The sequence below is a fragment of the Mycosarcoma maydis genome, chromosome 12, assembly GCF_000328475.2.
Source record: "Mycosarcoma maydis chromosome 12, whole genome shotgun sequence".
NCBI classification, from domain to species: Eukaryota; Fungi; Basidiomycota; class Ustilaginomycetes; order Ustilaginales; genus Mycosarcoma; species Mycosarcoma maydis.
Window position 1 is genome coordinate 358,205 of NC_026489.1, and position 25,214 is coordinate 383,418.

At 54.8% G+C, this 25,214-nt stretch overlaps 9 protein-coding genes across 9 annotated transcripts; 4 read left to right on the top strand and 5 right to left on the bottom strand.

Annotated features, from left to right (window-relative positions):
• Positions 1-918: 918 nt before the first annotated feature.
• Positions 919-3,054, bottom strand: UMAG_04209 (tRNA (guanine26-N2)-dimethyltransferase; the record flags this gene model as incomplete). The annotated part of the gene is made up of 1 exon (XM_011392389.1): positions 919-3,054. One exon carries the CDS (start codon positions 3,052-3,054, stop codon positions 919-921), a length of 2,136 nt encoding a protein of 711 aa, XP_011390691.1.
• An 854-nt stretch (positions 3,055-3,908) lies between these two features.
• UMAG_04210 (putative phytoene dehydrogenase) lies at positions 3,909-5,738 on the top strand (the record flags this gene model as incomplete). Its single annotated transcript, XM_011392390.1, has 1 exon — positions 3,909-5,738. One exon carries the CDS (start codon positions 3,909-3,911, stop codon positions 5,736-5,738), a length of 1,830 nt encoding a protein of 609 aa, XP_011390692.1.
• Positions 5,739-6,206: 468 nt separating this feature from the next.
• UMAG_04211 (uncharacterized protein) lies at positions 6,207-8,023 on the bottom strand (the record flags this gene model as incomplete). The annotated part of the gene is made up of 2 exons (XM_011392391.1): positions 6,207-7,687; positions 7,801-8,023. The coding sequence occupies 2 exons, from the start codon at positions 8,021-8,023 to the stop codon at positions 6,207-6,209; spliced, it is 1,704 nt and encodes a 567-aa protein (XP_011390693.1).
• Positions 8,024-11,237: 3,214 nt separating this feature from the next.
• Positions 11,238-14,372, top strand: UMAG_04212 (uncharacterized protein; the record flags this gene model as incomplete). The annotated part of the gene is made up of 1 exon (XM_011392392.1): positions 11,238-14,372. The coding sequence occupies one exon, from the start codon at positions 11,238-11,240 to the stop codon at positions 14,370-14,372; it is 3,135 nt and encodes a 1,044-aa protein (XP_011390694.1).
• A 566-nt stretch (positions 14,373-14,938) lies between these two features.
• Positions 14,939-16,705, bottom strand: UMAG_04213 (mitochondrial 37S ribosomal protein bS1m; the record flags this gene model as incomplete). Its single annotated transcript, XM_011392393.1, has 1 exon — positions 14,939-16,705. One exon carries the CDS (start codon positions 16,703-16,705, stop codon positions 14,939-14,941), a length of 1,767 nt encoding a protein of 588 aa, XP_011390695.1.
• Positions 16,706-17,219: 514 nt separating this feature from the next.
• UMAG_04214 (orotidine-5'-phosphate decarboxylase) lies at positions 17,220-18,170 on the top strand (the record flags this gene model as incomplete). The annotated part of the gene is made up of 2 exons (XM_011392394.1): positions 17,220-17,517; positions 17,617-18,170. The coding sequence occupies 2 exons, from the start codon at positions 17,220-17,222 to the stop codon at positions 18,168-18,170; spliced, it is 852 nt and encodes a 283-aa protein (XP_011390696.1).
• A 695-nt stretch (positions 18,171-18,865) lies between these two features.
• UMAG_11132 (uncharacterized protein) lies at positions 18,866-20,554 on the top strand (the record flags this gene model as incomplete). The annotated part of the gene is made up of 1 exon (XM_011392511.1): positions 18,866-20,554. The coding sequence occupies one exon, from the start codon at positions 18,866-18,868 to the stop codon at positions 20,552-20,554; it is 1,689 nt and encodes a 562-aa protein (XP_011390813.1).
• A 144-nt stretch (positions 20,555-20,698) lies between these two features.
• UMAG_04216 (uncharacterized protein) lies at positions 20,699-24,023 on the bottom strand (the record flags this gene model as incomplete). Its single annotated transcript, XM_011392395.1, has 4 exons — positions 20,699-21,990; positions 22,077-22,394; positions 22,521-23,513; positions 23,729-24,023. 4 exons carry the CDS (start codon positions 24,021-24,023, stop codon positions 20,699-20,701), a joined length of 2,898 nt encoding a protein of 965 aa, XP_011390697.1.
• Positions 24,024-24,545: 522 nt separating this feature from the next.
• Positions 24,546-25,074, bottom strand: UMAG_04217 (uncharacterized protein; the record flags this gene model as incomplete). Its single annotated transcript, XM_011392396.1, has 2 exons — positions 24,546-24,898; positions 24,978-25,074. The coding sequence occupies 2 exons, from the start codon at positions 25,072-25,074 to the stop codon at positions 24,546-24,548; spliced, it is 450 nt and encodes a 149-aa protein (XP_011390698.1).
• Between the last annotated feature and the right edge of the window lie 140 nt (positions 25,075-25,214).

The following is a 25,214-nucleotide window of genomic DNA, read 5'->3' on the forward strand; positions in this document are numbered from 1 at the left end:
GGCTCATATTTCATCCGTCTGTGATATATAATTTGGCTAAAGTTATTCCCAACTTGCGCTGCAATCTTCTCACTCGTGATCAAGCTGAGTCGATAGCCACGATAACATGAAAAGCCCCGACAACCAATGAGAGCGTCTGATCATCCTGTCCCTCCGCTCCAGCCATCGTAGACATCTCGACTTTGCGACTCTGTCGCATGGCTCTCTCGCTACCATCTCAGCTCGGTTAGCGATCAGGGTTCTGACGCTACTTGGGGAAGCGAAGAGATCCTGATATGGCTCCCAGCGTCCCGAAGTGGAAGCTCGCATTGCCAACGTGAATCCATATGCCCGATCACTAGCCGAGCATCTTGGCAGAGGCGATACGATGCAACAAAGCATGCACAGCATTCACAGCGTGCAAATCGCTCCACGTGAAAGGTCAAGTTTCATCTCAGGTCGCCAGTTGTGCGCTCAGCACAAGATGCCAAGATTTGCAACTACATAAGCGAGCCTGCGGTTCAGAGGGAGCCCCAACAGAAACGAGCGAGGCCACGTTGGAATCGTGCGGGTCGTCATCGAATTTCGAAATTCATCCAGAGCGCATCTCACTCGTACACGTACGAGTGAGATGCGCTCTGCAACTGTCCAACGGCTTTTCTCTAGCTATCAGATCAATCGTGAATCCTTGACCTGGACATGGATGGCCCTTCCAATCAGGCTTTGGTCTAGATGCTTTTGCGTCTGTCTTGTGGCCAGGTACAGGTGATTGCTAGGCTGATTGTGTCCTCGAAAGAATTGCAACTTCCGCATGAACCCGCGTAAGGTTGGACGAATTCAGGAGCTCACACCTATCCGTACACACAACACACACGGAAGCATGTTCGGAAAAGCTTCCAGAAATTGCTGTAGAACCGCTCCGCTTCTTGGCGCATGGCATCAAAGCTGCTCTGCAGACCGCAGATCGTCCGGACGCAGGTTCCTCTTCTTCTTTCCCCTGTGACCCTTGGCTGCTGTACCAGGACCCCAGTTGGGCAGTGGATTGTTCTGGTACCTGACCAATTTCTCACTCGCTCCCAACGCATCCAGCACCTCCTTGGCCTTGGTATTGTCGAAATCGTACTCTCTCTGGGGCTCCTTTTGCAGCAAAACTCGAGCCGGATCGTTCGGTTTCATGTTTTCCATCTTGACAGGATGTTGGGTCTTGACCCAGTACCTCAAGATATCGAACACCTGTGCTCGCGTCGCGTCCGTCTTGAGCGATCCAGCTGCAGCGTGTGATCGACTTACACGGAAGCCCGCGGAAAGAAGAGCGGAGACCATCTTGTCGAGCGGGGGCGAGACGCAGTGGAACAATCCCGACGCTTTGGGTGGGGTAAAGTAAAACAGGCTCTTGTCGCCTGATAGCTCTTGAGCTGCAAGACTGACCATACCTCGAATACGTGCGCTTGTGTGGAAGGCCGAGGGGATTTCGTCGAGGTTCGAGAGAAGTGAGTTGCAGAATTCGGCATCGTGCAGGTCGCCCAACCACATTGGTCCACCGAGATGCATCCGGTTGCCGCACTCGTTACATTGTTCGCCCACCGGCGGTCCCTGAGCCGAGTTGTAGCGGTAGTTGATGTTTGTCTGACCCGTTTTGCCCGTGTTGGTAGTTTGGGTTGCGCGCCCAAACCGCTGTATGTGGAAGTCCTGACAGTGTGTGCAGATATAGACGGTGCCAGTTTTACTGGCGACGTTTTTAACTTCGACAGGCCCAGTCCAAACCCGAACAAAGGTGCGCAGGTAGAAATCGATCGAAAGACTCAGGACGGGCTGGATATAGCGACCGTATCGTGCGGCCGAGGTGGCAATGGTGTGAAGGACGAGTCGGAGTGCAACTTCGTGTGAGAATTCGGCCTTGACAGAAACACCGCCGTATTGTGAGAAACACTTTTCTGGATAATTGTGTCCTGCGAGGACGGCCAAGTCGGTGCAAGTGACGCAGAGCAGACCACCGTCGGCAACCGACTGAACACCTCCGTCCAAGAAGGGCGCGGCTGAGCCATAAGGGTCCAGGTCGACCACGTCGAAACGCTTGTGTGGTTCGCGGTGCGTGTACATCAGGGTGATGGCGTCTCCAGCATTGAGCTTGACCTTGCAGTCCGGGTGAATGGCTGCTGATGATGCCTGAGGCTCGATGGAAGCTGCTGGAGGGTCAATGACAGATGATGCCGTAGTGGTTGCCTCTGCTGTTATGGGATCTGCTGATGAAGTTGCTGCCGACTTTGCTGCCGCACTCGCTCGCGCCTCGTTCTCCCTTTCGGCCAGTGCATCCTCGTCCATGTGCTCTTCGCTCTCGATCCTTGTCAAGCTACTGCTGGCTTTTTCTTTGCTCACCTCGGAAACGATCCATTCATCAATTGGACGATCCGGCGGAAAGTTGAGCGCTACGTTACGTTTCATCATCTCGACCGCCGTCGGCGAAAGATCGTTGGCCAGCACCCAGCGCAACAGAGGAATCTCCTTCGCATAGCGAATGCTACGAAGACCAGTTGCGCTGAGCGCCTCTAGCAGGGTAAACTGATAGCTGCGATACTCGTCCTCGATCGGCGCTACTACGGCGCTGCGCGATGCTTGTGGTGCTTCTTGTGATGCTCCTTGTGGTGCTTCGTCCGACAGTGCGCCCTCGGCAGATGTGAAAGTTGTGGCGCCGTTTCGGTGGGCATCGATACGCGCCCTCTTGGTGCCCGGCTTTTCTGCATCTGTCGCAGCAACATCGGCGTCGGTGGATCCATGGGTGGGGCAAGCAGCTCCTTTGCGCTTTCCTTTGCCCTTGTTGGCGGCAGAGACAGCCTTTCGCTGAGCAGCTCGTAGGAAGCGTGCCTTCTTCTCAGCGTCGAATCGTTCACTCCAGGTGCGAATAGCCAGGGTGGACAGATCACGGTTGAACTCCTGAACGGGATTGAGGAAGGCAGCTTCAGCCGAGGGCATTACGATTGTCGCCGAGTTCTCGCGGAAAGCGGATTCATGATCTGCCAGGGTGATGCCAGAGGCTCGTGCACGCTCCGGTGCAAGTAGGATAGGCGTCGGCGCCATGATGAATAGCCTCTTTGCCGCTTCTCCGAAGCTTTTTACAGGTGTAGCCAAGAGTGGCCTGACAAATCGACCTGGAAGAACCGCTCGAGCCCTGCACACGACCACCATGCACGAGTTACCGAGGAGGAAAACTCTCGGCCTTACTTGAGGTGATTCACGATGAAGTTGCTGCTTCCAGATGCGGCTAGATGCGATGCTTCGTTGAGCCAGATTCACGTGATCTGGCTGTCACTGTTAGCGTCGCAATGAAAGGTATGATGATACCAACTGGGATGAGGGTCTTGACGAGAGCGAGCCTCGTTGGGAAGAACATGCGAAGGAAGAAAATATTCAAAAAAAAAATCCAAAGAATAAATAAGTAAAGTCCCATATCTCCATGTTGCCAAAAACGAAAAGCTAGTTCCGCTATCCGAGAATCGTGAATTATATAACTAGTTATTTACAATTGCGGGAAGCTTGTTCAATCTGACACGTTCAAAGAGTCACGAGTGAATCGACGTGCATCGTGCAACCAGGAACCACAAACGTCAAACGTCATGCGTGCAAACATGCGGGAATCGTGAATCGCGAATCCAACCGCATCTAACTTATTCACGAACCACGATTTTCACAGAAGCTGTTTATGACACTGCAGCTTTGCCAACACGCACGCGCGAATTTGAGAAGGCTTGCTGACGCGATCCACGATGTTCAGGGTTTTGACCACTGAGCTTGATACTCGTGACTGATGCACGCTCCGATTCTTCTTGCATGGTGATTTCCAAAGTCTTGCAAGATCCTTCTGCTGATTGACAACCATCTCTAGCTCATTCTTTCACACTTGGCTGGCCACGGAGGTTCTTGTCTTGGTCAAGATGGCGACTCGGATGTCTGCTCCAGGCGATACAAAGCCCATTTTACGCCCAAGCTCCACATGCTCGTCACCGACCAAACGAAGTAGCAAAAAAGTCGTCATCATTGGTGCCGGTGCGGGAGGTACCGCTCTCGCCGCGCGTCTCGGTCGTCGAGGCTACTCTGTCACAGTCCTCGAGAAGAACTCGTTTGGCGGCGGACGATGCTCGCTCATCCATCACGATGGACATCGATGGGACCAAGGTCCTTCGCTGTACCTGATGCCCGAGATCTTCGAGTCGTGCTTCAAAGATCTCGGCGAGGACATACGATCGCACATCCGTCTGCATCAATGCAATCCAGCCTATCGAATCCACTTTGCTGATGGCGAGAAAATGATGCTCTCCTCCAACTTGTCTCAGATGGGCGAAACGCTGAACTTTTTCGAGAAGCGCGCGGGCAACAAGCAAGACCCCTTGACCAACTTTTTGACATTTCTCAAAGAGGCAGGCGAGAACTACGAAGAGTCGATCAAGCACGTCTTGACCAAAGACTGGAGCGCATGGTGGGCGTTTTTTCGACCAGAACTGTTTCCAATGCTGTGGAAGACAAAGGGTTTGAGGATTTACTCGACACTTTACGATAGGACGACCAAGTATTTCAAGTCGAGACATGTGAGGAGAGCGCTGACTTTCTCGGCCATGTACATGGGAATGAGTCCGTTTGATGCGCCGGCGACCTACTCCTTGCTGCAGTATGCAGAGTATGCAAAGGGCATCTGGTATCCGATCGGAGGCTTCTACAAGGTGGTGGAGGCCATCGAGACGATTGCCAGGGACAAGTTTGCGGTCGATTTCCGATACGAAACGAATGTCAAACGCATCGTGATTGATGAGCGCAAAGGTGCTGCCAAGGGCGTCGAGTTGGATTCCGGTGAGGTGTTGCAAGCCGACGTTGTGGTTAGCAATGCCGATCTGGTATGGACATACAACAACCTCCTACCACCTTCATCGTACGCCACTCGGTTGAAGAGCAAAGACCAGACGTGTTCTTCGATCTCGTTCTACTGGGCGCTCTCTTCTGTCGTTGAAGAACTCGGGGGGCACAACATCTTCCTCGCCGATGCGTACCAAGAATCGTTCGACGAAATCTTCCGGGATGGAGACACGCCCTCGGAGCCATCGTTCTACGTCAATGTTCCGTCACGGCTCGATGCGAGTGCTGCACCTGCTGGCAAGGACACGCTGGTGATTCTGGTTCCCTGTGGGCCGATCAGCATTCCAGAGAAGCCGTGCGCCGATCCAGCCAAAGGTGCACGCACGCGCGATCAGTTTGCGGCAACCGTACAACGTGCTCGAACCCAAGTGATCGCCACGCTATCCAAACGACTGAATCGACCTGACTTTGAATCGCTGATCCAACACGAGATCGTCAACGACCCATTCGACTGGGCGGACAAATTCAACCTCTTCCGAGGCTCCATTCTCGGACTGAGCCACACGATTCCGCAGGTGCTCTGGTTCCGACCTTCGATCCAACATGCCAAGTACAACAATCTCTTCTTCGTTGGAGCGTCTACACAACCGGGAACGGGGGTTCCCGTCGTAGTGGCCGGAAGTGGCGTGGTCGCGCACAGAGTGACGGCGTTCTTGGAGGGCAGAGAAAAAGGCTGGTTGAGTTGGGAGGCGATTCGCGGCAGCATCTTTCTCGCCTTGTTGGCCATGGTCGGTGTCATGTTCGCCGGTTTTGCCGCCGCATTCATCTTGCTAGGCTTGGTAATCGCCGTCTCCGTGCATCTCTTGGGTTTCGCTGATGTACCCGGTTTGGTCCGCGGCAAGGTCATGCTCGAGTAGAAGCATGCAGTACCCTCGTCCCTCGTAGAAAGTCGAAATGGATTTGTACGTGGACCGTAGATGTTTCGAATCTGCTTTCACTGCCTAAACAATGCTGGCATCGTCGATCGCCTCCGCAGCGTATCAACGATCTCGCTGACTGTCGATCACTAACGATCAGGAATCAATCTGAAAGCTAGGAGCTAGAATTACATTCCTCCCATCGGACTGAAAGGTACAAACCAAATCCAAAAAAACAGGCCTTCTAGAGATCTGAGAGAGACAAGAACGTCAACTTGGTCTCGAGGCGAGGTATAAGCAATGTGAGAAAGGGGGCAGCAAACAGCTGAAACGCCGCCCAACAGGGATACCAGCAGAAATCAAACGAAAGCAAACGGGGCGAAAGGCTAGCGAGCATTGTATGGAAGTCGAAATTGTCCGTGAAAATCATGGTAGCGCCAGTACGGGAACCATGTTAAGAGGCAAGGATTAATGCGCTCGGTAAGTGGACGAGGGAGGAGCGTCTTTGTGATTGTGAGCGGGACGACGGCTGGGACCACCCCTGGAGCTGTCGTCATCGGTGAAATCGGGCTCCGCATTGGTCAGGTGAAGCCGACGCGGCTGGTCATGGACCTCTTCGAGATCATCCTGTGCATCAACATAGGCAGGCGGTGAAATGCCGCCAACGAGGCCCATTTTGGGACTAACAGGACTGCCGTGGTTAGAGGAAAGTCGTCTGTTCTGCCTGCGAGGCGAGGTGGAAAAGCTTGCACGACCCAAGGCGGCATCAGCAGCTTCGCGAGCGCGAGCATCGCGCACCTCGGGAGGGTCAAAGTGGCTATAGTCGGGACCGGGCGAGCGCGTCTGAGCGGGAGCATTGCGTGTGGCATGGGCAACGGCGGCGGCGGCGGCGGCATTGGCCTCGGAGGGAGAGACCATGAATTGAGCCTGCGGAGGCGCGGTGGTGAGGTTCTGACCGACACCAGCAACCGAATAAGGCCCATGAGTATCGTTCCAGCCCATCATGGGAAGAGTCCAAGGGGCAGGCGCGTTCTCATTGGAGGGCGACAGGTTGGCAGTGTTGTAGCTGTCCTGGTGCGAGTTGGAGTAGGATGGATGTCCGATGGAAGAGCGACGGTTCTGGGAGGGGCTTGCATTGTTGAGGAAGTAGCTGCCAGCACCGCCAGCAACAGCACCGGCAGCGAGGGCACTGGCACCGTTGTATGGAGAACGTTGTTGCATTTCGGGGTAAGCATTGGAGCTGTAGCCATTGTAAGCATCGTAGCCTTGATAGTTGTTATTGTTGTTGTAGGAGGCATCTTGCGCATTGTTGGAAGCGCTGTAGGCGTATCTTTCTGGATCTTCGTCGTTAGCGAACTCGGCAGGGAGGGTGGCATTGGTTTGTTCGCGACGATGACGACGGTTGCGAGAACCAGCGGCGGCGACGGCGGAGGTGGCACCCATTCCAGCAGCACTGGTGCCCGCAGCGTAGGAAGAGGAGACATGGTCGTTCTGGGGATCAAAAGTGGGCCAGGCACCACCGGTGTGACCGAATTCGTCGATGCTGTTGCGAGGAGGACGCTCGCCGAGGCAGAGGAAGTAGGCATGGCCGGTGCGTGACTTTCGCCTACTGGCCATACAGCAGAGAGCGATCAAAAGGGCAAGGAGAAGAAGACCGCCGACGACGCCACCGACGATGCCGCCGATGAGGCCTGCATTGGTGCTGGAACCACTTGAGTTGGCCCTGCCGGCAGAGGCGGTAGTGGTGACGACGGGAGTGACGATAGTGGTGACGACTTGGGAGGTGCTGGTACCAGAGACAAAGTTGGAGGTAGTGACGAGTGTAGTAGGTGATGAAGTGGTGATGATGCTGGAGGATGATGTGGAGGTGGTGGAGGTGGTGGTTGTAGGCCTGGTGGAAGTGGTCGACGAGGTTGATGAGGAAGTGGAAGTGGTGGTGGGTGTGGATGCTGTCGAATAAGAAAGCAAAATGCAGAGAAAACAAGGTTGCACGAGGTCAGAAATGAAGGTCGAGGCGCGATAGTGTAGAGCCGAGAAGAAGACAGGGTTTCTGAGTACTTACAGGTTGTGGAAGTGGTAAGGCGGGTGGTGGTGCTGGTGGTGGTAGTGGAGGAGGAAGAGGAGGAAGAGGAGGATCTGGTGGAAGTGATGGAGGCACTCGTAGCGATGGAGTCGGTATTTCCAGGCCCGCCGAATAGATCGCTCAAGAAGCTGTTGAAGGGGTCACCGCCTTGTCGCTCCCAGAGCGCGGTGGCACGTGGCATGATGGTGGGTTGCACAACCATGGTTGTGATAGTTGATGCTGCTTGATGCTTATCAGATGGGAACCAGAGCAGCGATGTAAGGGTAGATGAGTGGATGGTGACGAACAATGAAAATGTATGGATGGATGACGGGTCGAGGAGGAGGAGGAACAGCAGCAACAACAACAACAGCAGCAGCAGGGTTCGATGTACAAATTAGGAAGGAAAAAGGCGGGGGAAGTGGTCTGACGTGGGTGTGAGTGAACCAGGATCTGCTCATCTGTGTGACTGGGCTTAGGCAGTCAAGGCTTGGCGAATCGTGCAGGGCCCATCGTCAATCGTCCATCGTCAATCGTCAATGCGGGCAGCGATCTGCCAAAAACAAATTCAAAATCTTCATTCGCCTCACGCTTGCCAAAATCGTCCAGATTCACGATTCACGATTCACGATTTGTTTGCCGATCCAGCCACAGTCATGAGTCGGCAGGCGGTGCTCAGAGTTCTGAGACCCGTTTGCGCTGATAACCAAACGTGAAGAGGGACACAGGCCTACAAATCCTAGATCGTGAATGTCAGTGTCGCGCTCTCGCAAGTCCGAAGTCGGTGAACCATACATGGCAATTCAAATCACGAATCAGCTCCGACCCTCACGACTCGACTGCTTCACGCTTGGCACTGAGTCTTGAGTGACTCACGACTTGGCATACCCAACTCACAGCTAAAAGAATATTTTGGCGCTGTTACACCGAACTACACTGCATTGCACGGCAAGCTGCGTCCGTTCCGCTCCAGACAGCCATGTGCTGTGGAACCAGAGCACCCTGCAGCAGTTGACTGTTTTTCTACTGCCACCTTGCATTCCACGGTTACGACGCTTTCATCACCTTATCAGTCAGTGCCCGCAGTTGAAAGGGTACGCCCAACGCAAGGCCCAAGAAATATGCGGCTCAGATCGGCACGAGCAGGGGCGCTTCCGCTGCTACCTACTGCGGTAAACCCGCTTTGAAGATGATCCGCGCCAAGCCTGCTCCACATACGTACACACATACGCACACGCTCAAACAGAGAAAGAGAGAGAGAGAGAGAGAGAGAGAGAGAGAGAGAGAGGCGCGCGACTCGACGCTATACTCTGACCCGTGACTCGCCTGAAAGCCGTGAAAATTTTTGCGTTTTGTGGGTCGGCAGTTTATGATTTCACGCTTTGTGGAAACAGCCACTCACGGCTCGGCCAGGAAAGCGCTTCTATGATCATTCACGATTGCCAATAACAGCACTGTGGCACTCTCATCAAACACACGAACCAAATCAACGAATCTGCATCTGCTACGGTGCATGCTGAATTCTGTGACTGCCACCCAGGCTTTCATTGCCCTCTTTGGCCCTTTGCCCGAGTCTGACTGAGTATCGAGTTGAATCTTGTAGTGTGATCCCTGTGACACCGAGTGGAGCTGGTTCATTCCTCTTTCAGTAACACTCATCCTGGTGCAGTCACGAGTCGACTGAGGGGCTGTCGTCGCAGTGCACCCGTTCGCTCAAACTAACTCAGTTACAAACGATTCACATTTGGTACTTCATCGAGTGGCAAAGGCAAGCGAAGCGTCCCGTTCACAGGAATCGTGAATCACGAATCTGTTGCCATCAACCCAACGAAACGTGCAAATTCGAATTTCCCAGGCGAACAATCACAAAAATGAATCACGAATCGTGAAATTGTGAAATTGTGAAATCGTGAAATCGTGAAATCGTGAAATCGTGAATACTGAATCATCGATTTAAATTGATCAAGAAACACGAATTCAAAGAGACATTTAAAAAATGCGTTGATTCGATTGAGCTTTGAAATGATCGCTCTGCTTGCTCCGCTTGCTCTGGAACGAAGTGAGTCAAACGTGGACTTTACATGATTTTCACGATCAAGTCAGTCAATGACGAGTGTGGTGAGTATTTCTTGACTGATTCAAGACTCACCGTGAGTTGTGTCGACTCGTGGCTCAAGACTCTTGTGTGGTGGTTGCTGCTTTTTTGTTCATTCTCGTGATTCTTGGTTCCGCCAAACGACTCAGCTCAGCAAGCAAGAAAGCTGAAGCTGACCAAGCTTCCCCTGTTCTCTGCTTGTGCTTGATCCGTGATTCGTGATTCGTGATTCGTGATTCGCGATTCGCGATTTCCAGTGAGTGCCGTGGCAGGCGCTGCTGCTCCAAGTAAGTTAAAGTGGTATTCATGTCCATGCTACAACTCGTAACTGTTGGCAATCTTGGCTCACTTCTCGTCACCATCATCCCTCCTTTTCCGCTTCACCCCTCCTTTCTCTCCTCACTTGGTTCATCTTCCAGTGTTGAGTCTCTGTCCTCGGTGGGACTTTTCTCCCTCCTCTAGAGCAGGCTCATCCGCTCTCTTTCGCCCACTTTTGGCCTTCGCTGCAGTCGTTCGGGTTGCTTGACCTTGAACCTGTAGCGCAGTGTGCGCGTAGAGAAAGAAGACGACGGCTTTTCGACCAGTCTCAACCTTGGCGCAGCATCGTCTTTTGACATTGTTGTTGCTGCTCTTGGACATCTTGTCGTTCCGCCAGCCAGTATCCTAAGCTGTGTCGACAGTATCTCGGCTCTGCTTTCTTTGTTCGATTCCGGCGCACAAACGCAGCTACGACAGTCATCTGCTCTCGTAGCTTACCCGCGTCGCTTCGCTCAAGCTGCGCAGCTCACTTTCGACCTTATCACGATCCCCACGTCCTGATTCGGCTTACTCACGACCCGGCTTTGATCTCTTCGATTTCTTGCCATCCTCCCGACCACGTCTCCGTCCTCATCGCTGGTGCCGTAACAAAGTACGTCGCCAATCTTGAGCTTCATCTTATTCTGCTCGGCTCGCCATCAGTCCCGACGCTTTGATCCTTTCGACGACTCTATGGCTGCCATTCTCGCCTCTCGGTGATCTTTCTTTGATTCACCCCGGGCTTAGGGACGCCTTCAGTGTGCTGCTCTCTCATCTGTGCCCGCCTTTGGTCTCCCTTTCGTTTTCTGCATCGCCATCTTTGTCCCCCCATCTACCTCATCTTTCTGTCCGTCCTCTGGTTTCCTCTCCGGTTTCGGCTGTTCGTTCCAGTTGCTTTCCATCATTTAGACGCTCCTCTCCTTTGCAGCCAGCTCTCTTCACCCCACCTTCGCCAGACCGACATTCGCGCTCGGCCTAGCGTCCCAAAAGCGTCCGCCTCGGTCTCTCCACGCCGAAGTGCGCGCATTCGCTGTTTTTTGCAGCCATGTCCTTCTATCCCGACGCACAGCCCGTCGCGTCCTCTTTCCATCAATCCGACAGCGGTCTTGCTATGCATCCGTACCCCCACCACAATCAACCGCCTCACCTCGCTGCTGCTGCTTCCGCCGGCGCATCTGTCTATCCATACCTTGATCCATCGACACAGGCTCACATGTACTATCGCCAATCATACAGTGATGCCGCTCCCGCGTCGCTTGCCAACGGCGTGGACCACCACGTCTGGCAAGCTCCTCAGGCTCCTAGGCTCTCCGCTGCCGCAGCACGAGCTGGTCGACAACACATGATGGGCTACGCGCCTGCAGCATATGCACACACCCACGCTGCCACTCCCTGGTATGCACAGTCTTTGGGCTATTCTCAGCCTTATCCGCAGCCGCGCACCCACCAACAGCTCGAGCACCAGCTCTTGGTGCAACACCAACTTGCCAAGGCACACCAACGTCAAAACGGTACATCTGTGTACCAGTCCACTTTCGGCCCAGGTTCGCTCTCCTATCCTCATCACCCGCACCCCCCTTCTCACCCTCACCACCCAGTTCCTCAACCCAACTACCATCAGCTTACCCATGCCTACCCAGCCGGCCCTTCTGCCGCTCACGATGCTCGCGATGAGAGACAGCTCAGATACTGTGATGGCTGGGCCTCGTCGGGCTCTCACCGCGCAGGCCGTGCTGCCGAAGCATCTCATGATTGGTCAGCCTGGCATCACGCCGCAGCAGCCGCCCGCGGCTCAGTCGCCTTTGCGCCTCAGCGCGATCAGATGTACGCAAGCCAGCCTATGCATGACTCGCATCGCCACTTGGTGGACGCCACCCTCGATGCTTCGGCTGCCTGGGTACCGCCACACAGCAACGCTGCTCCTTCCCAGCCGCACGGTTGGGATCACGCCTCGCATTACCCTCAGCATTCATATGCGGATGATTGTCATGCCCACGCTGGCTATCGCGACGTGGTTGCCCACAGCCGCTCGCGGCAAGAGTATTTGGATCACCCTGCCCATTTTGCCAGATCACATGACCACTCGCATGAATATGCCGAGCGTGCCAGGGACGAGCGTCACAGCCACAGTCAGATGCGCTCGGCTTACCCGGATGCATCGCAAGACCGTGCTGACAACGCTCAAATTCACTCTGAGGCAACACATTGGCATGCGCAGCCGAACGCCCATCAAGGCATGAAGAACGAAGCTGATGCCTGTGCCGCCGAGCAACGCGACGGCGCACCCGCCGAGGGTGCCACCGATCAAGCTGCTCCTGCTCCTGCACCTTGCTCTCCTGGCTCTCTCGAAAAGTCGGCCTTACCCATCGCTGCGATAGGCGCCCAGCTCATCTGGAACGCTTGCGCGGCTCTCTTTGATCCCGAGCTGTTGGTCGAAGCCCACGAGACAGTCGACGAAGCTATGGACGAGTGCGACGATGCCACATCACCTGGTGCTGCGTCGATGCCTTCTTCTTCGTCCACGCCTTCGCTCAACACCCCTGACATCTCGCCGTGGTCCTCAACCGTGCTCGATCGTACTGCTACCAACGCTGCCTCTTCTGGTGAGTGGAACGCATTCCGCTCGCCTTTTGGCCCCGATCGTCTGCCCCAGCTGCGCCCACAGGCCCACTCATTCACTTTTGGCAGCGACCATGCTTCGTCCCACCACGATTTGCACCGCATGGCTGTCGGCGCTGAGCGGGCCCGCTCGGCACGCGCTCGAGACGTTTTGCCTGGCAAACGCTCGCGTCAGGGCTCTGGCCATTCAGATGCCGCCACCAACCACAGTTCCGGCGCAAGTACGGCGAGCAGCTCCGAGCCGGGCACTCCGGCTTCGCTCACACACGCCAGCCCCGCTCTCAGCTCCACCATCTCGGCTCATTCCATCGACACGGCGCACAGCCCACACCGCGCCAGCCTCGGCATGACGCTTCAAGGCTCGCGATCCGATTCGGCCATCCGTTCGCATCGCAACTCTTCCAAGACTTCGCCAACACTAGGCTCGTCCAAGTGGTCCGGAAGGATCCGCGATAATGTGCTCGCAGTGCTACGCCTCGTCTCGCCCGACTGGCGATGGAGCAACAACGACCATCTCTTTGTATCTTTGAGCGAGACTCTGCCCACTGCCACTGCCACCGCCACCAAGCCAAGCCACAGTCAAAGCCAAGGTCGATCCGGCGGTCGTGATTCTGTGACAAGCATCGTGACCTCGTACGCCAACGAGCCCAGCCCTGCTTTCCGAAGGTTTGTCCACCAGGTTCTTGCTCAGACGCTGCTTTCGCCCCCCGCTTTTCTCCTTGGCATTCTCAATGCGCTCAGGCTGCTCGTCACGGCTCAACTCCCAGATGGCTCCGTGGACGCTGTCGTGCTTGAACTGTTCGCGCAGCCTACCTCTGCTGCGCCGTTTAAGCTGTTCACTCTAGGTATGATGATTGCCAACAAGCATCTCGACGACAACACGTTCCTCAACAAGACCTGGAACGAGGTCACCGGTATTCCGCTCGCCGAGCTCAACCAAACCGAGGCGTGGTTCTTGAAAAAGTGTAACTACGAGGTCAACGTTCCCGACGAGACGTGGATTGGCTTCCTCCACCGCCTTCAGTCTTGGGAGGAGAAGCGTTCGAGTCGAGGCATGCACCGAGATCAAGATTCATCCAAGCGTCTCTTGCTCGTTCTCGACGAGGCTCTGAGCCACTTTGACGCCATTCCAGCCTTGCAGCTGGATGGCGAGGTGATCGCAAAGCCAACGTCGCCCATGGACATGTGGACCGAGTCGCATCATCGTGCTGGCTCGCTTGCATTGGCTGATGATGTCGATGATCAAATTTGCCACTCGGCGCCTGCTATGGGTGTGCTGCCATCTCGCCAAGACTTGCGTGCAGCATCACACAAGCCGAGACACGTTTGCCGTGCCAGCCTGCCAATGGAAACACCTCCGGCAACCGTGCTCGGGCCCAGTTTGGACTTTGTTGTAGCAGGCGGTCAGCCGTTCAAGGACATTAGTCCTTTGAGCGAGTCTGGCAGGAGTCAGAACGGCGCCATGCCGGCCCCACTCATGCCTTCGGCGCTGTTGCATAGCTCGCGCTCGCTCTTCCACCACGGTGGAGGCATGTTTGGACCTTTGGCGACGTCGAGCTGATCCCCTTTCGATGGCGTGGTCATTCTCGTATGGCTACCTCGCCTTTTTCTCTGTTTGTAGATACGCGCCCGGCGGGTTTCTTTGCTCCAGTCGCCAGCAGCTTTTCTCCCTGGTCGATTTCGTTTGCTCCTTTTTATTTTTACAAAACACACACACACATACCACATGTCTCTCTCTCTCTCTGTCTCTCTTTGTTTTCTTTTCTTTTCTTTTTTTTTGTTTTTTTTCCTCGATCGTTCTGGTCTTGAGGCGCATCCTCATGCTTAGTGCTTGCACACAAGAAATTGACCGTGGCTTTGCTTCATCAGAAGCATCGACAAAGAAACCAGGCTCTTGTTTGATGTGTTTGTTTGAACCGATCAGTTGCAATGAGCTGAGAGGCCACAAGGGCAATGGTAAGCGTTGCTGAACGAAGCTTGGGTCTACAGTTGAAGGCTGATCAAACCAGTACAAGTCACGCATGAACTGGGGGAATGTCTGTTGCACACTGTTGCACAGAGTACTGAACAAGTGGGCAAGCAGGAGACAAGGGTTGTGTATGGATACATGGTAGGTTGAGTGCTGATTTAATTGTTGCTCTTCTGGGAAGCGTTAACGAGCGAGTCGAGGTTATTGAGCATGGCGGTGGTCGATTTGGTAGGGGACGCGGGCGAGGAAGCGTTGGACTGGACGTGGGTGTGGGTTGGGGACGCCGATTGACGACCGAGACGACGCTGTTTCTGAACGTCCGACTTTCGACCAGAGGAGTGTAAGGCGTTGAGTAAGGACAACCTCTTTGCATCTGCAGCGCCGATGCTGCCCAAAGCACGTCGCACTGGTTTGGTGGGATCGTGCACCGTCTGACCGACGTACTGAGCGCTTCCAATCGGAGCAACTTGGTTAACGGGCTTACCCTGCGCATCCTGCTTGACCAGTTCCAGGTTGGATCGGAGGTAGCCGACGTCGTTTCGAGGCGCGAGCATGTCCCTGTGCATGCCGCTGGCCAAGTTCAGGCTCGAGGTACGGTAGGCGTCGACGATCCGGAAGAGCGCCGTACCTCGTTGCGGCTCCTGTCGACTCCAATCGATCGTTGCCGGCGCTTGGCTGCGCAGCGGGGCGTGCAAGTAACTCACGTGGCCTCCGATCAACACGGATCGACCATCGGCGATCTTGGCGTAGCGTCGCAGATCGCGGTCGCTCTTGGATGACACTTCGTGCACGACCCTACCCTGCACCGGCTCGGCAAGCATGCTGGCGTAGATGGCATCGGGTTGTGAGTACTGCAGGCCAGCGTGTGGATGCATCGTGTTGGGCTGCGATCGACCGGGCAGAGCTGACGACTGCGCCTTGCTCGATTCGCGCAACGTCTTGTCTTGCAACACCCGGAAAGCATCGCGTGTAGCATCGACGTCGCGCGACTGTTCTAGCATGTCGATCTCTGCCAATGACATTTTGTCCAGCTCTGCTTCCGGATTCACCTCAGGCAGAGGTTCTTTACTGGCTCCTCGTCTCTCGGCGTCTTCCTGCGCCTTGACCGCAGCCGCATACTCCCTCTCTTGTCGCTTACGGATCAAACCGAGCAATCGAGCCTTTTCCTTGTTGCTGAAAAACTTTTTCCATGTTCCTCGCTCGCTTCGGATCTTGTCAACAAACTTTTCGAAATGCTTGTCCGACAATGCGTTGTAGTTGGTCATCATTCGTGCACGCGTTGTAAACTTTTGCGCGTCGAAACCAAATGCTCGAGAGCCCGACTGTTCACCCATGTAGTCCAGGCCTTTGTACGCCGGGTCGGCAGCTCCACGTGCAGCGTGATGCTTCATGATGCTTCTCCATTGGTTGTTGTACAGCCTCGCTTGGCGGTCCTTTGCGTCTTCACGCGCTTCTTGCTCGGGAGTGAGTTCAATCGGTCCCGGGATGTCTGAGGGGAAATATCGCTCGGTGGACTTGAGAAACGTCGTGGCGGGTAGAGGGCCGTATGCTCCAGGCTCGGTGTATGTGTGACCGCCCGATTCGGGCTTGACGACGTGCAGTTTCGTGTCGGCTTCGGCCCAACGTTTGACAAACAGCGTTTCCTTTTCACGTTCCTTCCACGTGGTCTGGCCTTCGGCGGAATCGAGCTGCGACACGTCGATGTAACGCAGTGCACCGGGATAGGCAGCCGAGCCGGACGACGAGCCAAAGATCGATGCCGAAGAAGAGGGAAGCGGACGCTTCATGCCCCATTCTCCTCGAGCCGCATAGGCCGGTGGTGCGGTGTAGACTTGAGGGATCGCAGGGTCGAAGCTCGAGATGCGCGCCTGACGAAGCAGTTTCGAGAAATGCGTGGGCGCCGTAGCGGCGGTGTTGGCTGTCATGGTTCGTAGCAGATGCCTCGACGAAGCTGTTGCGGAGCAGCGGAGCAGGATGCGTTGCGGGCGGGATGGTAATGGAAGAAAAGTTGGTTTTGCGTTACCTGGAACGAGCTGCTTTGCTTGCTTGGGTGGGTGGTTGCTTGCTTAGTTGCTTAGTTGCTTGGTTGCTTGGTTGCTTGGTTGCTTTCTTTTTCTTCTAGAGCTTGCCCGTCCCGTCACAGCTTGACTCTGCTTAGTGAGTTGTGTGAGTTGTCAAGAGGCTCTTGTTTCTCCAATTTCTTCCGCTTCACGTGTGCGTATTTCTTACCGTGCGATAGTATCTTTTTTTTTCTGGTTCTTTTTCTTGAATGGCGGTGGGCGTGCCTGTCACACGTCAAATCACGAATCTCTCAACACGAAACGTTGCAGATTCAGAAGCTTCACGATTCACGATTTTGGTGTTTCTGGTGCAACGTTTGCTCCTTGGATTCCTTTGTCGATCATCGCTATCGGCCCTCAACATATTTTGTTTCAGACCATGTCGAGCATCACACTTCAGTCTTACGCATCGCGTGCGGCCAAGCAGCCGAACCCGGCGGCGAAAGCGCTACTGGAATGCATGGAGCGCAAGCAAACCAACCTCTGCGTCTCGATCGACGTCACTAACAAGCAAGACCTGCTCGACGTGTGCGAGGCGGTCGGTCGCAACGTTTGCCTTGTAAAGACGCACATTGATATTGTCGAGGATTTCGACATGGACCTGGTGCATCAGCTGACTCAGCTCAGCGAGAAACACGACTTTCTGATCTTCGAGGATCGAAAGTTTGCCGATATCGGTAAGTCACTCTTCGATCCTGTTGTCTAGCTGCGCAGAGGTGGGAGCTGAACAGAACGATTTGGCATACTTTTTCACTCTTTGGCCGTTGATATACCAGGCAACACCGTCAGCTTGCAATACTCTGCCGGAGTGCACAAGATCGCCTCGTGGTCGCATATCACCAATGCACACCTTGTTCCTGGTCCAAGCGTGATTTCTGGTCTCGCCAAAGTCGGCCAACCGCTCGGACGCGGACTCTTGCTGCTGGCAGAGATGAGCTCGGAAGGCGCTCTCACCAAGGGCGACTACACGCAAGCATGCGTCGACGAGGCGCACAAGGACACCACCGGATTCGTGTGCGGCTTCATCGCCATGTCGCGCGTCGACGAAAGGGAGCGTGCCAACACGCATCGCGATCTGCTCATCTTGACGCCTGGTGTCGGGCTGGATGTCAAGGGAGACGGCTTGGGTCAGCAGTACCGTACCCCCGACCAGGTGATTCGCGAAAGTGGATGTGACGTCATCATTGTCGGCCGCGGAATCTACGGTGCGTTGACCACCGAGGAGGGTAAGGCGGATAAGAAGGCGGCGTTTGCCAAAGTCAGCGAGCAAGGCGAGAGGTATAAAACCGCGGGTTGGGACGCCTATCTGAAACGTATTGGTCAGAAGTAGTCGATCGTGATCGTGTTGAATTGTAACGAAAAGCTTTTCCTTGATTTGTTTCTTGGATCGGCTCAGTCTGACATCGGTGATGGACGCATCTCTGGCATGACAGAGAAAGACACCGCGGCGTCGATCAGGATTGTCCCTAGAAGACGGTATCCGTCATGCACCGGCGGAAAGCAATCGTGAATGTGCCCTACGACAAGATTTCAGCTCGACATAGAGTATCTTGAGCCAAGTCACGAGTGCAAGTGAGCTGAGCGCCCAAAGAAAAACCAAAATCAGAAACACAACTAAGCCACGAGGCCCGGATATTCACGATGCACGATTCGTCGTGATTCACGAATCATGATTGATTAGAAATCGTGAATCGTGAATGGCGCCGGCACACAACGACGTTGTGGGTGATAGTTACGAATCACAAGTCGCGAGTGTATTTGCGAGTTGAAGCCTTCGGTGCCTGTCAAGAAGGAACGTGAAACGAAAGGGTTCATTCAGGTGGCGAAATTTACAGATTCGTGATTCGTGATTGTGAATCGTGAATCGTGAATGCTTCCCCACATGTGACGTTGCATCGGTCTGAACAACACCACGCTCTTTACGGCCGTCTCTTCAACCGCGTGTGCAAAGATCTGCTTTCAGCCACGATTCTCTTCGCCACCCGAGCTCAGACACCCTGGCGCATTGTCGCAGCAACCAAAGCGATGTCGGCCAGCAACGGTTCGGCTCGCTGTTCACGTCGCAAGCTGTTTGCACCTACACCAATTGGCACCAGTACGAGCAGCAGGACAAGCAGCCACACCGCCTCCGTCGCTGCCACCTCTGAGCATGACAGTAGCCTACGAACGCCGAGTCTCGTCAACGGTGTCGAATCAGACGCAGCGCTAGCAGCATCCATGTCGGCATCCGAAGTACGTCGTTCGTACTCTCTACGTCGTCGTACGCGCACTGCTTCTACCAGCTCGACAAGCACTCATACTCACAATGCTACACAGAGCAAGTCCAAACGAACATCCGCCAAGCGGTCTCGAGCAGCTCTTTCATCTTGCACAGCCTCGGAAGAGGAAAGTGATTCAGCTGCCGGTTCAGACTTCTGCCAGGACGCAGCCAACGATACGTCTGATCACGATAGCGATGTATTTGGCGATGATTCGACTACGAACCGCAAGAATGCGCGAGCCAGCACATCGCGCAAGACGTCTCGAAAGATCAAGGCGGACGACGAGAAGGAATCAAGTCCGAAGCAGCAGCAGCAGCAGCGTCGAGCGAGCAAGTCGGTATCTTTGTCACCCAAGAAGCGCGCAGCCTCATCGCCGTTTTCGATCTCGCCGCGAAAAGTGAGCAAGAAAGCGTGGAAAGTGAACCTGGAAGCGCACGAAGCGCATCCCGCACCCTTGCACTGGGAGGAGGTGTACGCGCTTCTTGCCAAACAACGCACGCGCATTGTCGCACCCGTCGACACGATGGGCTGCGAGGAGAATGGCCGACAGCACCGACGAGCCGACGCGCATCGCGCACGCGAATCGCCCGAGGCGTCCGCAAAGCGAGAAAGACTAGCAACCCTCGTATCGCTCATGCTGTCGTCTCAGACCAAAGATCCCGTCACCGCCGAAGCCGTGTACAACCTGCAGCGAACATTACCCAACGGCTTGTGCTTGCAGTCGTTACTAGACGCGGATAACGAGATGATCTCGCAATGCATCTCCAAGGTAGGCTTTTGGCGCAGGAAGACAGGGTATCTGAAGAGTGCAGCTAGGATTTTAGCCGATGATTTTCAAGGCGATGTTCCAAGGACAGTGGATGAGCTGGTGAGCCTGCCTGGCGTAGGCCCCAAAATGGCGTTTTTGGCTCTGAGCAGCATGGGCATCCAAGTGGGCATCGGCGTCGATACCCACGTTCATCGCCTAACCAACCGGCTCGGCTGGCACAAGACCAAGACGCCCGAAGAGACCAGGCTCAACCTCCAATCTTGGCTACCCACCCAATTGCACGCTAACATCAACCGACTACTCGTCGGCTTTGGCCAGGTCATCTGCGTCCCAGTCGGCCCGAGGTGTGATCTATGCGATGTAGGCCGAGCCGGTCTCTGCCCAAGCTTCCGGAAAGTTGACCCGAAGAGTATCGAGAAACGCGTCAAAGTCGAGATGCTTGCTAGCGACCATGCCGGCGTGGCGCTGCACCACAATTCGGTCAAGCTCAAGAGCGAAAGTGAGCACACTGCTGAGGCGAGGCTCAAAGTCGAGCTCCAAGTGGACGATCCACATAACACACACATCCTGCAGGTGGCAGATCTGATCAAGCCACAAGTCGACCAACAGCAAATAGCGTCGATCAGCATCAAGCAAGAAGACGACACCGACACTGTGTCGGTAGACAAAGCCTTGGATTGGTAGCCCTGTCCTTCTGTCTGATCAATTCTCACAAGCCCAACTCATTGTCTCAACATTCGTGACTCACGACCGCACATCCATTTCAACATTCTCTGCGTTGACTTGACGTGATCTGAATCTTGCAATCGGACTGACTTCGGGCTTTGATCAACAATTCTGAGCTTCAACCACAATTCCCGCTGCGACCGTTTCACCGTTCATGCGCATCAACACCCTCGCCATCTCCTTGTTGGTCTTGGCATCTTCCAGCGGGATCCCACTACTCTGGCCTGCTTGACCACCCGCCTTGACTGTCACCTTGACCATGGCCGTGCACCCCTTTGTCAGCACTCTTGGTTTGGCCTTTGTGACGCTACCCGTGGTCTTATCAAGTATTGAGACGAGTTCCGTCAGCGTAGCCGCGATGTTGGCGCTGTGGTGAAAGAGTTCGATGCTGGTCCCGGCGACGAGCGGGTACGTGGGCTCGAACACGAGAATTTGAGCGAGGAACGAGCTGCAAAGAGCGATGGGCGCCGAGGGTGAGCAGAGCACCGCTCCCACCGAGATCTGAATCTGATCGATACCGGAGAGGTACACAGTGGCATTGGCTCCTGCCACCGCCCAAGGTACCGATTCGGTGTCGACTTCGATCGCTCGTACAATGCCCGACTCGTCTCCTGGTACAGGCCGGACACGATCACCAATCTGTACGATGCCAGACACCACTCGTCCAGAGACAGCTACGCCTGACGCGATCGCCGTCTGGCCCTTGAACACATTCGTCACCGGTAATCGGAGCGGCGAATCCAGCTGCCGTGCTGGCGGCTCAAGTTCATCCAGAAGCTCGACCAGTGTAGGTCCGCTATACCAAGCCGACAATGCACCTCCCCTCTCCCTCACCGCCAGGTTCTCGCCAACGGAACCACCGCAAGGCACAAACCTCAACTTAGCCGCATCGAACCCGCACGACATCAAGAACGGCTTGACCTTGCCGACAATTTCGTCGTATCGCTCTTGGCTGTATCCAACCGCATCGAGCTTGTTGACGACCACCACGAGCTGTTGGACGCCCAGGCTGCGTACCAACAGCGCATGCTCCCGCGTCTGACCATTTGGCCCAAATCCAGCTTCAAAGGCGCCTTGGATCGAGTCGACCACTAGTAGCGCCGAATCCGCCTGCGCTGCACCAGAGATCATGTTGGGAATAAAGTCGCGATGTCCAGGAGCATCGAGGAGCGTGAAAGTGCGATGTTGGGTTGAAAAGTGGTCTTGCGCAATGTCGATGGTGACGCCACGTTCGCGTTCTTCTTCGGAAGAGTCAAGCGCCCAGGCGTATGCAAAGCTGCCTTTGCCGATCTTTTGAGATGCCCTCTCGTTGGTCGAGTATTCGCGTTGAGACAGCGAGCCGAGCTCCAACAGCATGCGACCCATCAGTGTCGACTTTCCCGCATCGACGTGGCCTGAAGTAGCAAAGATCCGCAGTGGTCAGCCCCATTTCAAACCGGCATGTGGGCGGCAAAGATGCCTTTGCGATTTTGGTACTCACCTACTACCACCAAGCTGAGCTCGGCCTTGCCTTCCCGCTCGCGCTTGCGATACTCTTCTATGATGCGTTCGTGTGCAATCCCCATCGGCGTCGAAACCGCACTTGGTGCAGCTGATCCTGCAGATGAGGCAGCCTTGCTGCTGGAGCCCCCATGAATCTCGAGCGATTCGATCTCGTTTCGAAGTTGGCTCACCGTTGTTCCGACTGGCTTTCCACCTGCTGCTTTGGCAGCCTGACTGACCGCTGCTTTTCGATGCAGTGGTGTCGAGGTGCCAGATGCTGGAGCTGATGCATTTGCTGCTGCTGCTTTCTTGGCGGCTGTGAGGGTAAAGAGACATGGATGTGGTATGGTAGAACAGGGTCAGAAATTATTGACGAAAACGAACAGGAGCACGCAGTTTGCTGATTCGAGGACGAAGCTTTATTTTGCACCGAGCCTGGTACCTTCTCGTGCTTGCATCACGATATCGTCCGGACTTGGGCCAGCAAATGCCTTCTTGACCGTCTCGATCTCAAGCCCAGATCCCTCATCTGCGCCTTGAACGTAGAGAGTGAACGGCGATCTTCCGGGTACCCTCCTGAGAAGCGATAGTGGGGCAACCAGCTGATCAACTGCATCCTTGGACGAGCCAGCTATCGCGCTGACGGACACTAAACCAATCGCAGACGGGGTTTTCGATTCCTGAGCGTGATCCGGGGCAGGGAAGAGGGACGAGATGGGCAAGTCGGATCCAAAACAGGTCTGTGGACGAGATCGAGCTTCTTCCTCTGCCGCCTGCGTCGCTGCTGCTTCCTTCGCTTCTGGCGTCGCAGCCTGACGCTGTTGCTTGTTAGCGAGCATGCGCTGTTGCAGCTTGGAGAGAGGCTTAGCTGGCGCATCTGATGCTCCGATTGATGAGCCGCTTGTCTGCAAAGCAGGTGGTACAATAACGTTTGCTGCAGATACACCGGTTCCAGTCCGCGCCGCAGCTAAAGCAGCGAGCTTACTTGTGCGACCGGAGGAAGCTGTAGAAGCAGAGACAGGCGCAGGCGTAGCGCTTGGAGAATGGCCAGATGGTGACGAAGTGGAAGCAGGTGATAATGGTCGTTCTCGAGTGCCAGCATGCAGAGGAACATTGTCTGCTGAACGCTTCGCACTCGACCGAGCTGCTAAAGCCGAGAGCTTGGACACAGCCTTCGAGGGCGCGGGAGGGGCATTCGACGATGGGAGCGACGATGATTGAGAGTCTTGGACAAAGTTGGGGGCCAGACCTGCAAGATTCCGTTTTGCCATGCCAGCACGACCGCCCGTAGCTAGGCCACGAAGGCCTTGCGCCTTGCCTTGGGGCATTCCTCGACCAGCGCGGATCTCGGCACGCCGGTCTCTCTGCAAGGACAACTGCTTGAAAGCCTTTATTGTCGGCTCGTCTTCGTCATTCATCTGCATCTCGCCGCTTTCTGTGACGGTGCAGTAAAGGCGTTCGTGACAGAAGGTTCAGATTCTTGCTCGCCAACCTGGATCCGACTTGTGCATCTACCTGCCCGGCCCCGCCCAGCATCCGCGATCATCGGGTCACCTTCGAAATAGGTCCAAGCTAGTCATTGAAAGTGGAAAGGGCCGCGTCGAGTCGAGCCGAGCCGAGCCGAGCTAGGCTGATGAAGAGTGAACTCACCTTGTTTCTGACGATCTTTTTCTGCTTTTGCTTCTCTTCGGCTCTTTTCCTCGACGAGCTGTGTGACTGCCGAGTCGACGTCAAAGTAGGCGTCCCAGAGAACGTCCTTGATCTCACGTTCTGTAAAGCCGTTGGATACGGTAGGGCCGATCACTTCGAGAGTCTGAGCGTATGCTTCCATCATAGCATCGTGATCCTCTGGCGAAAGGTTGTCGTACGGATCCTCATCATAGTAGTCGTCTTCAGCCAGTTCCTCGTCGAGATCTAGATTACGAACGGCGCGATGTCGTGACATGTTGGTTCAGTTCTTTGTTTATGTTGTTCAGGCTGTGGTGGTGGGAAAGAGGACCGCTTTCAATACTAAGCCACAGCAACTCTGTGAATGTGATGGAACTTGTAAGTTGGTGCAGCTACTCTGTGATCTTGCTCATACGCCCTATGAAGCACGAAGGTGAGGTAATTCACGATTCGTGATTCTGATTCGTGATTGATTTGTGAAATCAAACGTGCTCGATTGGCTCGTCCGCAGCTGCACGCTTCCCCTCTTCACGCTTGAAATCACGAATACTCCAGCAAGACACAGCTTTTTTTTCAACTCAAGCTTTCATACAGTCTAACATTCTTTCCCAATCATCTCAAGTCACGAGTCGTGAATCAACGATCATGACTCTGAACTGTGAACCACGAACCGAAGCTTCTTACGCTGCAATCTCAAGCGTCGCTATGAACAACGCATTCACAATTGGTTCGCCTATCGAGCTGTCAAACTTGTGGGAGAGGTGAGGTGATCTGTGATGAGTGTATTGCAAGCCACATATCACTTGGCTTCTGGCAAGAACTTTTCCAACACGGCTGCTTCCATTTCCTCCTGTTGGGCGAGATCCTCTCTGGGTGGTTTGGCGGCGCGGAACTGCTTTGCGGTCTCGTGCCTGCGCTTGATGGCCTTTGTTATGAGCTTGGACACTTTTGAGACCTGGTTTCCCTTTTGCTTGGACGAGTACTGGAGTTCAGAGACAATGGAGCGCAGCACGGTCGAGGTGAGCGAATCCTTCGCCTTCATTGCTTCTTTGATACCGGACTTGACTTTTGCCAGTAACAATGCTTCCGAGTCCTCAGCACCGCTTGTCGCTGCTTCGCTAGATGAAAATCTTGACCAGCTTGGCTGAGCAGCTGTGAGTGTGGGCAAGATTGGGTTGTTGAGCTCAACTATCCGGCTTGGATCAGGACGAGTTTGGAGCCACAAACTTACTGGGTGCATTGCTTGTGCGCAAGCTGCCCGCCTCTAACGAGCGTGGCAGCTGTGTTCGTAGTGCATAATTGTTTCGGAGCGCTTGTCGGAGCAGCATCTTGTCGGGATTGCTACAGGTGCTTTCTGATGGTAGGTACGTTGGTGGCAAGATTCCTCGTGTTCAGCTTTCTTCCTCCTCCACTCCGCAATTTGCCGAGCACTCCTTTGCCCTTTTTTCCGCCATCTTTTTCTATCCTT